The 13154-nt window shown below is 40.4% G+C and overlaps 1 protein-coding gene across 1 annotated transcript in view; it reads left to right on the top strand.

Moving 5' to 3' along the window:
- Positions 1-7186: 7186 nt before the first annotated feature.
- LOC114659374 (endothelin-3-like) overlaps positions 7187-13154 on the top strand; it is a 96249-nt gene continuing 90281 nt past the window's right edge. The window contains exon 1 of the mRNA XM_028811828.2: positions 7187-7745. Coding sequence (XP_028667661.1) covers positions 7676-7745 — 70 coding nt within the window. The 5' untranslated portion in view covers positions 7187-7675. The remainder of the gene's footprint in view (positions 7746-13154) is intronic.

A 13154-nucleotide genomic window follows, 5' to 3' on the forward strand; every position in this document is an offset into this window, starting at 1 on the left:
GGACTGCAAGGTTGAGTTTAGGGAGGAGGTGAGACAGGCACTGGGTGGCACTGAAGAGTTACCAGACAGAAGGGCAACTACAGAAGAAGTAGTAAGGGTGACAGCAAGAAGGGTGCTTGGAGTGACATCTGGACATAGGAAGGAGGAAAAGAAAACCTGGTGGTGGAGTGAGGAAGTACAGGAGAGAACACAGAGGAAGACGATGCAGAAAGTAGACAAGAGTACAAGGAGATAAAGCGCAAGGTGAAGAGAGAGGTGGCGAAGGCTAAAGAAAAGGTATATGATGAGTTGTATGAGAGGTTGAACACTAAGGAGGGAGGAAAGAACCTGTACCGATTGACTAGACTGAGGGACCGAGCTGGGAAAGATGGACAGCAGGTTAGTGTGATAAAGGATAAAGATGGAAACATACTCACAAGTGAGGAAGGTGTGTTGAGGAGATGGAAAGAGTACTTTGAGAGGCTGATGAATGAAGAGAATGAGAGAGAGAAGAGGTTGGATGATGTGTACATAGTGAATCAAGAAGTGCAACAGATTAGCAAGGAGGAAGTAAGGACAGCTATGAAAAGGATGAAGAATAGAAAGGCCGTTGGTCCAGATAACATATCTGTGGAAGCATGAAGATGTTTGGGAGAGATGGCAGTGGAGTTTTTAACCAGATTGTTTAATGTTGTGAGCAGGGAGGCTGAACGCATCCCTAGAAGACACGGATGCTCCTAAAAAAAACCCTCTTAAAAACACTGATAGAATACCTTCACATTGCTCCCTTACTTGCTTGACTTACTTGCGGCTGCTCTGTCACGTGATATGTTTCTCGCGCAGCGGTACGCATACTTAAAAGCCTGAACAGCACCTGTCCTTGTTGGCTGATTGCTTTGTTTCTCTCTCTCCCAGACATCCTCTGCTCCTGTCGCAGGTCCCACTCCCTTTGTGCTCCCCTATGATATTTGCCTATTCTTATAAACGAGAACTAACTGCATACTGAGCTCGTTTAACTTCTGAAAGAGAAATGTTTGTTTGAAGTGTTTGAATAAAGTTCCTGTCTCTACAGTCTCCTGTGTTTCTGTGCAATTCCGTGACCCAAGCATGACAGTGTAATCTTGGAAAGTGAGGGGATGCCTGAGGGGTTTGGAAGAAGTGTACTGGTGCCGATTTTTAAGAATAAGGGAGATATGCACAGCTGTAATAACTACAGGGACATAAAACAAAATCAGCCACAGCATGAAATTATGGGAAAGAGTAGTGGATGCTAAATTAAGAAGTGAGGTGATGATTAGTGAGCAGCAGTATGGTTTCATGCCAAGAAAGAGCACCACAGATGTGATGTTTGCTCTGAGGGTTTTGATGGAGAAGTATAGAGAAGGCCAGAAGGAGTTACATTGTGTCTTTATGGACCAGGAGAAAGCATACGACAGGGTGCCATGAGAGGAGCTGTGGTATTGTATGAAGAAGTCGGGAGTGGCAGAGAAGTATGTAGGAGTTGTACAGGATATGTATGAGGGAAGTGTGACAGTGGTGAGGTCTGCAGTAGGAGTGACGGATGCATTCAAGGTGGAGGTGGGATTACATCACGGTTCGGCTCTGAGCCCTTTCTTATTTGCATCATTTGATGGACAGGTTGACAAGTTCCCTAGGACTGATGTTTGCTGATGACATTGTGATCATCAGCGATAGTAGGGAGCAGGTTGAGGAGACCCTGGAGAGGTGGAGATATGCTCTAGAGAGGAGATGAATGAGGGTCAGTAGGAACAAGACAGAATACATGTGTGTAAATGAGGGTGAGGTCAGTGGAATGGTGAGGATGCAGGGAGCAGAGTTGGTGAAGGTGGATGAGTTTAAATACTTGGGATCAACAGTACAGAGTAATGGGGATTGTGGAAGAAAGGTGAAAAAGAGAGTGCGGGCAGGGTGGAATGGGTAGAGAAGAGTGTCAGGAGTGATTTGTGACAGACAGGTATCCGCAAGAGTGAAAAGGAAGGTCTACAGGATGGTAGTGAGACGAGCTTTGTTATATGGGTTGGAGACGGTGGCACTGACCAGAAAGCAGGAGACAGAGCTGCAAGTAGCAAAATTAAAGATACTAGGATTTGCATTCGGTGCTGGGTATATTGGGAAAAGGATGTTAAGGATAGAGCTTCCAGGCAAGGGGAAAAGAGGAAGGCCTAAGAGAAGGTTTATAGATGTGATGAGAGAGGACATGTAGGTGATGGGTATGACAGAGCAAGATGTAGAGGACAGGAAGATATGGAATAAGATGATCCGCTGTGGCAAACCCTAATGGGAGCAGCTGAAAGAAAATCTTCTTTTTAATTTTAACTGACTTGCTTGTTAAGACACAGACCCCTGATTTTTTTCTTTAATTAGCAGTGAAACAAAAGTGAAATACAACACAAGACAACACATGACCAGCTAACCTGTGTCCATCATACAATTTTGGAAAGTAATGAAAAGTGACAGTCTCAGTAGTGTTTGTCACCTCAGGCCCACAAAATATTTTCACTGTGTTCTTAGAAAAATAAAAACTAGCAGTTTTGGAAATGAGCACCAACAAGCCACAGAAATAAATAATGTGTTTAATTAACAACAGGAATCGGCTTCTAATTAAGGAATTGGTGAGAATAAAATAAGTTGTAGATTGAGATCAAGGCCACCTTACCAGCATCATTATCCTCTAAGCAAAGCAATGTGCTGGGGCCCCTGTTTTGACAGCAAAACAGAAACATATATAGGCATCAGAAACATTGTAGGCTCCTATGCTCCTGCAGACCCTAGCCAGTGCCCATACATTAAGACAGCCCTGCTTAAGACCCCAACTTAGCTGCTCATCTATTGGTTACTTCACATCTCATTTCTATTTGGAAAAAATTAAGTATTTCAGGGGACTGAATCTTAAAATGAACAAATCATTTAAAATGAAGAGAAAAGAAGTCAATTAACAGCAAAAACTGGTCACCAATTAAGACAATAGTTAAAGTGGAAACCTTCAGTCACCTTCAGTAGTGCTTCAAGACTGGAGTTGGAGACCCCTGTTCCAGGAAAAGCTTGAGTTGTTGCTAGAAGAAGTGTTGGTGAGGCCAGCAGGGGGAGCTTACACTGTAGTCTACAGTATGTGTGGATCGCAATGCTCAAGTTAGTGATGGAGACAGTGTGCTGGGAAAATGGTGTTGTCTATCGGATGAGACTTTAAACTCTGGTCCTGACTCTCTGAGGTCATGAAAGATGTCGGGCATCTCTTGAAAAGAGTAGGGTATTTTCCAATATCTTGGCTAAACTGCCCTCCATTCCCTGGCCATTCCCCTGTCCCTTATTGACTGTCTCTCCTTCACCACCTAATAGCCAACATGTGGTGACCATTCTGCTGCATCACATCAACCAGGGGGACACTACACGTTGGTGGGGACTGAAGGGGCTCCACACTGTCTAAAGTGTTCTGAGTGTTAAGAAAAGTGTCATATACAGTAAATCAGAACCTATACAGGATCTATCTCTGTCTATCTAATTTCAATTACACTTTTTGACTTTATGGAAAAAATGGTAATTTTCTAATATTTATTTTTTTAATCCAAAAACAAAAGATGCATTTAAGTACAACAATGTAGTGTTACATTGTATTATACATTGTATTTTTTAGTATTTCACCTGCACCTGAGTGATATTGACCCACTTATTCAATGAAAGACATAATGTATTTAAGAATATAATGGTTAATTGAACATGGTTTTTAGCTGGTTATTTTAAAAAGGGAACTGCAGTAAATAACAAAAAGAATTTTCATGTTCCTCATGTGTCTCTGTGTTTTTTTTAACTCCACACAGTCCCGTTTCCTGATGTAATCCAAAGATATGCAGCTTAGACTAATGTATGAAACTAAAACGTGACTACGTTGAATGAGCCCTGTTAAAAGCTACCATTCTCACCCGGGGTGGCTCCTGTCTAGCGCCCAGTGATCTGCCCACTTGGGCCTCCACAGTCCTAAAAGATGCTCTTAAGCCAATTGAGGAAGTGGGGTGTGAGTGTGGGGGTGAGTGAGTCAGGACGTGACATTTCCTTATGATGACTGTGTCATGTTTCAGCCAGGATATTTTAGTAGTAAAAGAACAGTCAAGGAGGAGGTCAAGTGCATCAGAAATAGTAAAGCTGAATTAAAAGATACAGACAGTGAAATAGCGGATGCCTTAAACTTACACTTTTCTGTGGTGTTTACATGTGAGCAAGTGGATAACCTCCCAGAGGTAAACGCGACTACTAAGGAGTTACTGAGGGATTTGGAAATTGTAGAGGGAGAAGTGCTGCTCAGATTAAATAAGCTGAAATCAAACAAATCACCAGGACCAGATAATATTTATCCTCGTGTTCTTAAGGAGGCTAGTGAGTACATATATAAACCATTGACACATATTCTTAGGAAGTCACTGCGCACTGTAGAGATTCCGAAGGACTGGAAAATGGCAAATATCATCCCATTATATAAAAAGGGTGACAGGGCAGATCTAAGCAATTATAGGCCAGTAAGCTTAACATACATTACAGGAAAATTAATGGAAGGAATAATTAAGGATAAGATTGAGAAATACCTGGCAAGGACAGGAGTTATTCTGAACAGTCAGTATGGGTTCAGAAGAGGGAGGTCGTGTTTTACTAACATGCTGGAATTCTATGAGGAGGCAACAAAAGGTGATGATCAAAGTGGAGCATATGATATTATTTATCTGGACTTTCAGAAAGCATTTGATAAGGTGCCACATGAGAGTTTGGGCATCAAATTAAAAGAAGTGGGAGTTCAGGGTGATGTTTTAAGATGGGGGCAGAATAGGCTCAGACACAGGAAGCAGAGAGTGATGGTGCGAGGATCTTCATCAGAATTGGCTGACATTAAGAGTTGTGTTTAAAAGGGGGCAGTGCTAGGGTCGCTGCTATTTTTAATATATATATACAGTATATATAAATGATTTAGATAGGAATGTAAGTAACAAGCTGGATAAATTTGCAGATGATACCAAGATTGGTAGACTGGCAGATAATCTAGAATTCATTGAATCATTACAGAGGGACTTGTACAGCATACAGGCTTGGGCAGATTTGTGACAGATTAAATTGAATGTCAGTAAATGTAAAGTATTACATATAGGAAATAAAAATGTTAGGTTTGAATACACAATGGGATGTCTGAAAATCGAGAGTACACCTTATGAGAAGGGTTTAGGAGTTATAGTGGACTCTAAGCTATTGACTTCCCGACAGTGTTCAAAAGCCATTAAGAAGGCAAACAGAATGTTCGGTTATATAGCACAGTGTGTGGAGTACAAGTCCAAGGAGGTTAGGCTCAAGCTTTATAACACACTGGTAAGGCCTCATTTAGAGTACTGTGTGCAGCTTTGGTCTCCAGGCTACAAAAAGGACATAGCAGCACTAGAAAAGGTCCAGAGAAGAGCGACTAGGCTGATTCTAGGGCTACAGGGGTTAATTTATGAAGAAAGATTAAAAGCCTTTTCAGTTTAAGCAAAAGAAGATTAAGAGGTGACATGACTGAAGTTTTTAAAATTATGAAGGGAATTAGTACAGTGGATCGAGACTGTTATTTTAAAATGAGTTCATCAAGAACATGTGGACACAGTTGGAAACTTGTTAAGGGTAAATTTCACACAAACATTAGGAAGTTTTTCTTTACACAAAGAACGATACACTTGAAATAAGCTACCAAGTAGTGTGGTAGACAATATGACGTTGGGGACTTTCAAAACTCAACTTGAAGTTTTTTTGGAAGAAATAGGTGGATAGGACTGTCGAGCTTAGTTGGATTGAATGGCTGATCTAGATTGTTCTAATGTTCTAATGTATTTTATTTATAACACGCACACCTATAATAAGGAGTCAATCACGAAACCAATCATTCAGATTTCTTCTGCACTAAATTAAGACCTTTGTGCATCTGTACTGCACTCACCTCTAACTGAGCTCCATGGCAGATAAATATCAGATTTATCCAATTACTGGAAAACCTGCCGGCTGCCAAAAATTATTTTCTAATCCACACAAAAAATGTGAAAGCAGTATGTAAATGGTTGAAGAAAAAGAGAACTGGGGATGTTTTGGTGCTTGCAGCTGCAGGCATTGGTCTCATGTAAAGGAAGATATTTGATAGCGGACAGATCTGTAAGGATAACCATAATGGGCATGCACCACTGGGATTTATTTTGTCAAAAGTGATCCTTATAGGTTTACAAAGTGTCTACTATACTGCACTGTGATCTAGTCATGTTTATAGTTGTCTTTTTCTTTTTGAATACCGTCAGTTTAATTAAGTAAATTCCTTGTTTCTTTGCTTAAAGACCAATGTGACATTTTAGCATGATTAGAAACAAAGCCAACAATGCAACCTGACTATACCCTCAAGCTTCATTGTGCAATCCATACAATCTTTTTGAAGTTTCACTGACAGATAAATACTGTATAAAAATGCAATTGGCGGAACACTAACCAAGAAAAATGATAATGTACTTTCTCTCAAAGCTTAAATGAAAAAGAAAAAAAACCTATTATAGTTTGCGCTTATACATAAAATCTACTTATTCATACAAATAAACTAATGACTATACTTAACGTATTCATATCTATCTATCTATCTATCTATCTATCTATCTATCTATCTATCTATCTATCTATCTATCTATCTATCTATCTATCTATCCAGCGCCTTCCACAGAAACCAATGACGTAGAAGGTTCCCCTTAAGAGACAGGAGCGCAAGAGAGCAGACTGTAATTCTAATGAAATACATTTACTTAATTTATTCATCCAAATACAAGTTAAATACATGGGACCATTCCGAGTCTATAAATAATCTGCAAATGATCTGACATCAAGTCATAAGGAAAAAATAAAGAACTGAATGCATTAAGAAATGCGAACAGGGTAACAAAGTTGGCATTAGTATTGCAGCTACAGCAGACTCCGTCATCGTAGAAACTGAAAAACAGATGTAATGAAAAGAAGACTAAATAGCTGAAAACAGCAAACCTGGTTTGCACACGGAGAGCCGGCTTGATTAGGGTGGTTATGCATACATTTACAATCCTTCAAATAAATCTTATTTATGTCTTCATTGTGTCGTATTACACAATGAGATCGTGATGCATTTTAAGAAATCTGCAGGTGGAGACATGAATTGAATGGTGTTGCCCATCTTTCAGGAATTCATCAGCGCAACTCACTCACCCTCTTCGAAAGCAACCTGCTTCGTGGAATTACGTGTTTCCAGCAGAGGGAGCCAAAAGAGCTCGTCGTTATACAGTACACAAGGCACAAAGACGCTGTTCACTTCTGCAGAGACTCGTGTCGGCTGCAAGTCAGGGCTACTGGCTCCACTTGTGAAGTGCAATTCACCCTTCTACTTGATATCCGTGCCACCAGACGTACCACGAGCTGTGTTACCAGATATCAGCGGTCATCTTCTGTTTGTTATTTCATCTGTCTAAAGGATTTTTGCTTCATCTGTTTGCATCAATTTACCTGGATACAAAAAGGAAATAAAGTTTATTGCTTCGTTGCATTTTTTCACAGACAAAATGGATATGACTTAGGCTCCAGCTGTGTTACCTTTAAGATACAGATTTTGGCTTTGATTTTCAACCGCTGCATTGGGTTTATTGCTCATCTTTCTCGGAGTTGCCTTGGCATGGCACATATTCTCCGGATGGATCCAGGGGTGTGTCTAATAATGGTACTGATTATAGCGCTGGTAAAAGGTAAGTGATCCTAATGATGTTGAGTGTGCTGTGGGTGAAGCTCGCTGGATATGACGCTGATTATACGGCTGGGCGCTTGTTTATACAGGTGTGCATACGACAGCGTGCGTGTGTGACAAAGTGCAGGTGAGAGCACTTGCAAGAGCACTGGCCTTTAAAGTGGAAACAGTACAAATACTATGTGCCCGGCTCACTGCCTTTTTAGAAAACGCTTGAAGCAAGCTTACTTACATTTGTTAAGTGTAATAAGCTTCGCCACCCGCGACCATAATAAATTCGATTAAATCGGGCTTGTCAATATTATGTAATTTTACGCTGAAACCATAACCAAGAAGCTGGAAGCAGTGCAACATTAAGATATCGATACAATAATGCGCGTTTGTAAAATGTGCAGTAATTAAATACATCTGTATACTATAGTAAGTCATGTATAATATACTCCCATTGAGGTAAAATAAAAAAAAAACAAAACAAAAACCAAACTAAATTAACACAACACATACCACAGTGAAAAGATAGGTAAAAGCCCCAGCTTACATGACTCTCGAAGAAAAGAAGGCGACCAAAAGGTAAACACATTTTGCGTATTATAACAGAAGAAGTGACATACAACTTTTTTCGCATGATAACAATGCTACGATCCCATCTGAGGTGTTTTAAAAGCTTAAAAGTCTTGCAGAGTATTCCAGATGTGTCAGCTAAACCCCTTTAAAAAATGTATAGGCGAGTGTATAAAGGCTTACCAGACTAAGGAAAATGTCTTGCAATTTAATATAACAGTGAAAGCTCCATATATTTTATTTTTTAATTTTGTAGTTCATCAATCCAATTTAAGAAAAGTGTATTTCCATTACAAGATTTTGGGGAGCTGGAAGCAATTCCAGCAGCCTGGGTGCCATTAATGAAAGATGTAGCCGTTGACGGGATGCCAGCCCATCGCGAGACACGCACAGACCCTCAAACTTGTCCATCCTAACCTGGATAGTTGCGTTGGCACGCAAGTCTCTGAAATCAAAAAGTGATTGTGGACGAGCAGTAACTCAGGTGAATAACAAAGCGAGCACGTACTTGCAATCGATCCCACTTCCCTTGAGCTGTGAGGAGAATCTAATCGCTGTGCCCCTAAAGATGCTTAAACAGGTCGAGGTGACTCTCATATCGATCACTAGTTGCAGGAATAAAGCCTCCCAACAGAGTGAACTGGTAGAAAGAATATTATGATGTGGAGCCAAAACTGTAATATTTGTGTCAAAAGCGTATATGAATGCACCAGCACAAAAGAGAAACTAAAAACTCACATTTAGGTCATCTCGACATTTAAATGCGATTTACCCATCAATATTAATTGAACAGGGACAGTCAATATAACACCTTGTGATTAAGTTTATCGAAAGTGTCTAGTAGCGAGGCAGCCGTCCTAACCCTTGTTGCAAGTGCCAACTCCATTACTAAGAAAATAATGTATTGTTGAACAAAATCAGAAGGAAAACATATAAAAGATTTTCATAACGTTTTGAAAAAAATCACAACCAACATGCGTGCTATATATTTGTAAAGATTAACAATAGGTGCATAAAGAAGCATGCCACGTTTTTTGCATTCTCCACGCATACGTGTTTTCGTGAATATGCATATGTAGGTTCCGATCCTTCGTAGCGATCATGAACTCTGCAATTACAGCCTGCGTTTTTTTCGGCCATATACAAACTAAGGTGCACAACGATCGCCCTAGTGGACCTACATTGGAACTACGAACAGAGAAGGCGATCAAAAAAAAAACTTCCCATTTCGTCAACTATTCCTCGTAAAAACATTGGGCAAACCGAACTTTATACGTTTAGTTGACTCTTAATTAGGTTCCCTTCCACCGACGGGATCCACTGAGGGTCGTCCATACATTGGATTTCGCTGATTTGTAAAAGGAATGTAAAGAGGAGCGCTTCCCGCGGGCAGCGGTTCGTGTTATGCAACTTGTCGATCAAGGTCAATAAGTTCATTAGGCATTAAGAGAACATATTTTGTAGGAGAGCGAGAAAGTGACTGATGTGAAAGAGGTAGTGGAGAAGCTAACTGCACATCATAGCGGGCCACCAGCTTCTGTGACCTGAAATTAGACGGCTGTGTAGAGAGTATAGACAATGCGTAGGTGGTTGGACACCTTACTGCACTATTTTTTATTCCGTAACTGCTATCAATTGACGTGTCTTCGCTTAGAAGCTGCGCCTCATACAGACAATGAATCTCTCCATCCGTCGGACATTCTAATAATCCTCGCAGAGAGCGGTGTCTCGGTGAGCCCTCCGTGAGCGCTGAATACACGGCGGTCGGCCGGCAGGACCGTCCGTAAGAGGAACCGTTAGTTCTTGACTTTAGCCAGTAAGTGCCAGAATACGCTTTGTGATCTTGAACTTAAGTGTGTTTAATAATAGACATAATTAAATTTAATCGTTACATCTACCTAATGTTTATTCATTCACTCATTTTCCTAATCTAGCCTACTTATTCCAATACAGGGGCTTGTTTTGCATTAGTATTGAATCTCTTTATGCTAATTCTAATTTTTTTTAAATGATTTGTGTTAAGGTCCAAAAACGAATGTCCCTGGTTGCTGCCTGCAGCATTTATAAAGTTTAAGGAACTGGAAACAATTCAAAAATAATATTTCAATTTTAGAGTATTCCTTTAAAAAGTGGAATGTGCTCCATTATCCACCACCCAGGCGCTACACACACCTTGCAAACAGGACAGATTGGAAACGTTTTAGGCATGTTGATGATGAACATTATGGTCAGGTGAAAGGAAAGATGGCATTCTAAGACATGACAGACAAGAATAATGAGACCACATTTGTAAATGAAAGTTCAGGCACAGCACAAGAAAGGAGTTGAATGGATAAGCATGACAAAAAACTCATACAACTTTGGAAAACCAATGACAATATACGATCGATTGATGAAGGGTATCCTTGTGTATTTAATTCTTTTTTAAGTTACAGACAGGACTGGACTTCATGGTGCGACCATATGCTATGGGAAGCTGTAGAGACCCTGTCCAGCAAAGTTTAACAAAGTATAAGGCTGTGTGAGGAGAGAATCTGACAAGAATACCAACATGCATACCAAACCCATGAGGGGGGCAAGGAAAGTTTGCTCCCTTAGAACTTAAAATATTTGAAACTAAAACTATTTAAAAAAAAAAAAAAAAACTCTTGGAGATCTTGACAGGCTCCTTGAGACTGTGAGGCCCTAAGATAAAACTTATTCAGCTTACTTTCAGACCTGACCACAAGAGACTATGAGCCGTGGACTCAAGAAAATCAGCAGTAGACAAGGTGCCACTTCATCACAGGGCACGTTCAATGACTGAAGCCAGTGTAAAATTAGCAATCAAGCAAACCTGCAAGAGTCTGGAATGTTGGGAATCGTAGGGAAACCTGTGGAGAACATGCAATCTGCACACAGAAAGAGATTAGAGCAAGAATTACACCCAGGTTCATGGGCTGCAAAGCACTAACCACTGTGCTACTCCATTTTGAGGAAGGGTTTTAAGGCACTCAAATTAAGCTTTTATAATTTTTGGAGTGGGTAATTTATGCACGTTATAAACGTACCTGTATTAAAATTAAAGTATTATCTTCAGAATTGCTCTGGAATAGGTTTAATGTCAAGTTTTCTTAATTTTTCTTTCTAGTCAGCCACTTTTACAAAAACGTTAAAATACTTTTATTGAAACATACACCTCCATGAAAGAAGCATGCGCACAGACACACACACACACACACACACACACACACACACACACACACACAACCAAACAAGATATCTAGAGAGATCCAATTCCTATAAGCTCCAAAGGAGAGCCCTTGTGAACAAGGATAACTTGGGACAGGTAGAGGTAAGAAAAACAGGCAGGCAGTCTGAAAAACCCTTGTGTTGGGAGTGATGATGTAAATTATCATGCTCATGAAAGAAGCAGGGCAGCAGGGCACCATTGTCATGACTGTGTGCTGCACGCATCATGGTATTCTTTCCAAGGATGCTCTAGGAAAGGAGACCCAGCTACTGACAGGGATGCCTGAATTTTCCATCTTAATAAAAGGACAAGTGTCTGTGTTTGTCTGTGTACCTGTGTGTCTGCCTGATTGTTCGGGTTAGGAAGAAAATTTAAAAAATAGGCAAAACGTGAAAGAAAAAAATAATAATAAAAATCCCAAATAAGGGTCTAAAAATAAAATTGGTCTCATCAGTCTATTCTGCTGTCCATCATTATATGCCAGCAACAGCAGGGTGCTGGTGACTTTTTTGCTTGCACTGGGGTCTTGTGAACAAGGCTTATAGGTGTAATGCTAATGACCTTTAACTTCATGTGGTGGACTATGCATAAGTGAAAATATTGATAAATCGACACACATGTTGGGAAGCCAATGCCCAGACACGACTAGGATAAAGTCACCAAACCAGGCAAATGCAGTTGTGACCACTGCCACATTTTCCCAGCAAGACATTATAACAGTGGTCACTTTGACAAGCAATGCCAAGAGTAAAAGGTAAAAACAGGAAGCTCAGTCCAAAGAGGAAAAGGCCACCACGAGGGAAGGGAATCAGATACATATTTTTATACCAGACCAAATAGACAACCCATGCATCAAATAAAAAACATGAGGTCAATATTGATTACTTAGGCTTCAACCCGTACACTAAGGAGGGAGAAAAGGACCTGTATCGATTGGCTAGACAGAGGGACTGAGCTGGGAAAGATGTGCAGCAGGTTAGGGTAATAAAGGATAAAGATGGAAATGTACTCACAAGCGAGGAGAGTGTGTTGAGCAGATGGAAAGAGTACTTTGAGAGGCTGATGAATGAAGAGAACATGAGAGAGAAGAGGTTGGATGATGTGGAGATAGTGAATCAGGAAGTGCAATGGATTAGCAAGGAGGAAGTAAAGACAACTATGAAGAGGATGAAAAATGGAAAGGCCGTTGGTCCAGATGACATACCTATAGAAGCATTGAGGTGTTTAGGAGAGATGGGAGTGGAGTTTATAACCAGATTGTTTAATGGAATCTTAGAAAGTGAGAGGATGTCTGAGGAGTGAAGAAGTGTACTGGTGCCGATATTTAAGAATAAAGGGGATGTGCAGGACTGCAGTAACTACAGGGGAATAAAATTGATGAGCCACAGCATTAAGTTATGGGAAAGAGTAGTGGAAGCTAGGTTAAGAAGTGAGGTGATGATTAGTGAGCAGCAGTATGGTTTCATGCCCAGAAACAGCACCACAGATGCAATGTTTGCTCTGAGGATGTTGATGGAGAAGTTTAGAGAAGGCCAGAAGGAGTTGCATTGCGTCTTTGTGGACCTGAAGAAAGCATATGACAGGGTGCTTTAAGAAGAGCTGTGGTATTGTATGAGG

The sequence above is a fragment of the Erpetoichthys calabaricus genome, chromosome 10 (genome assembly GCF_900747795.2).
Source record: "Erpetoichthys calabaricus chromosome 10, fErpCal1.3, whole genome shotgun sequence".
Taxonomy (NCBI): Eukaryota; Metazoa; Chordata; class Cladistia; order Polypteriformes; family Polypteridae; genus Erpetoichthys; species Erpetoichthys calabaricus.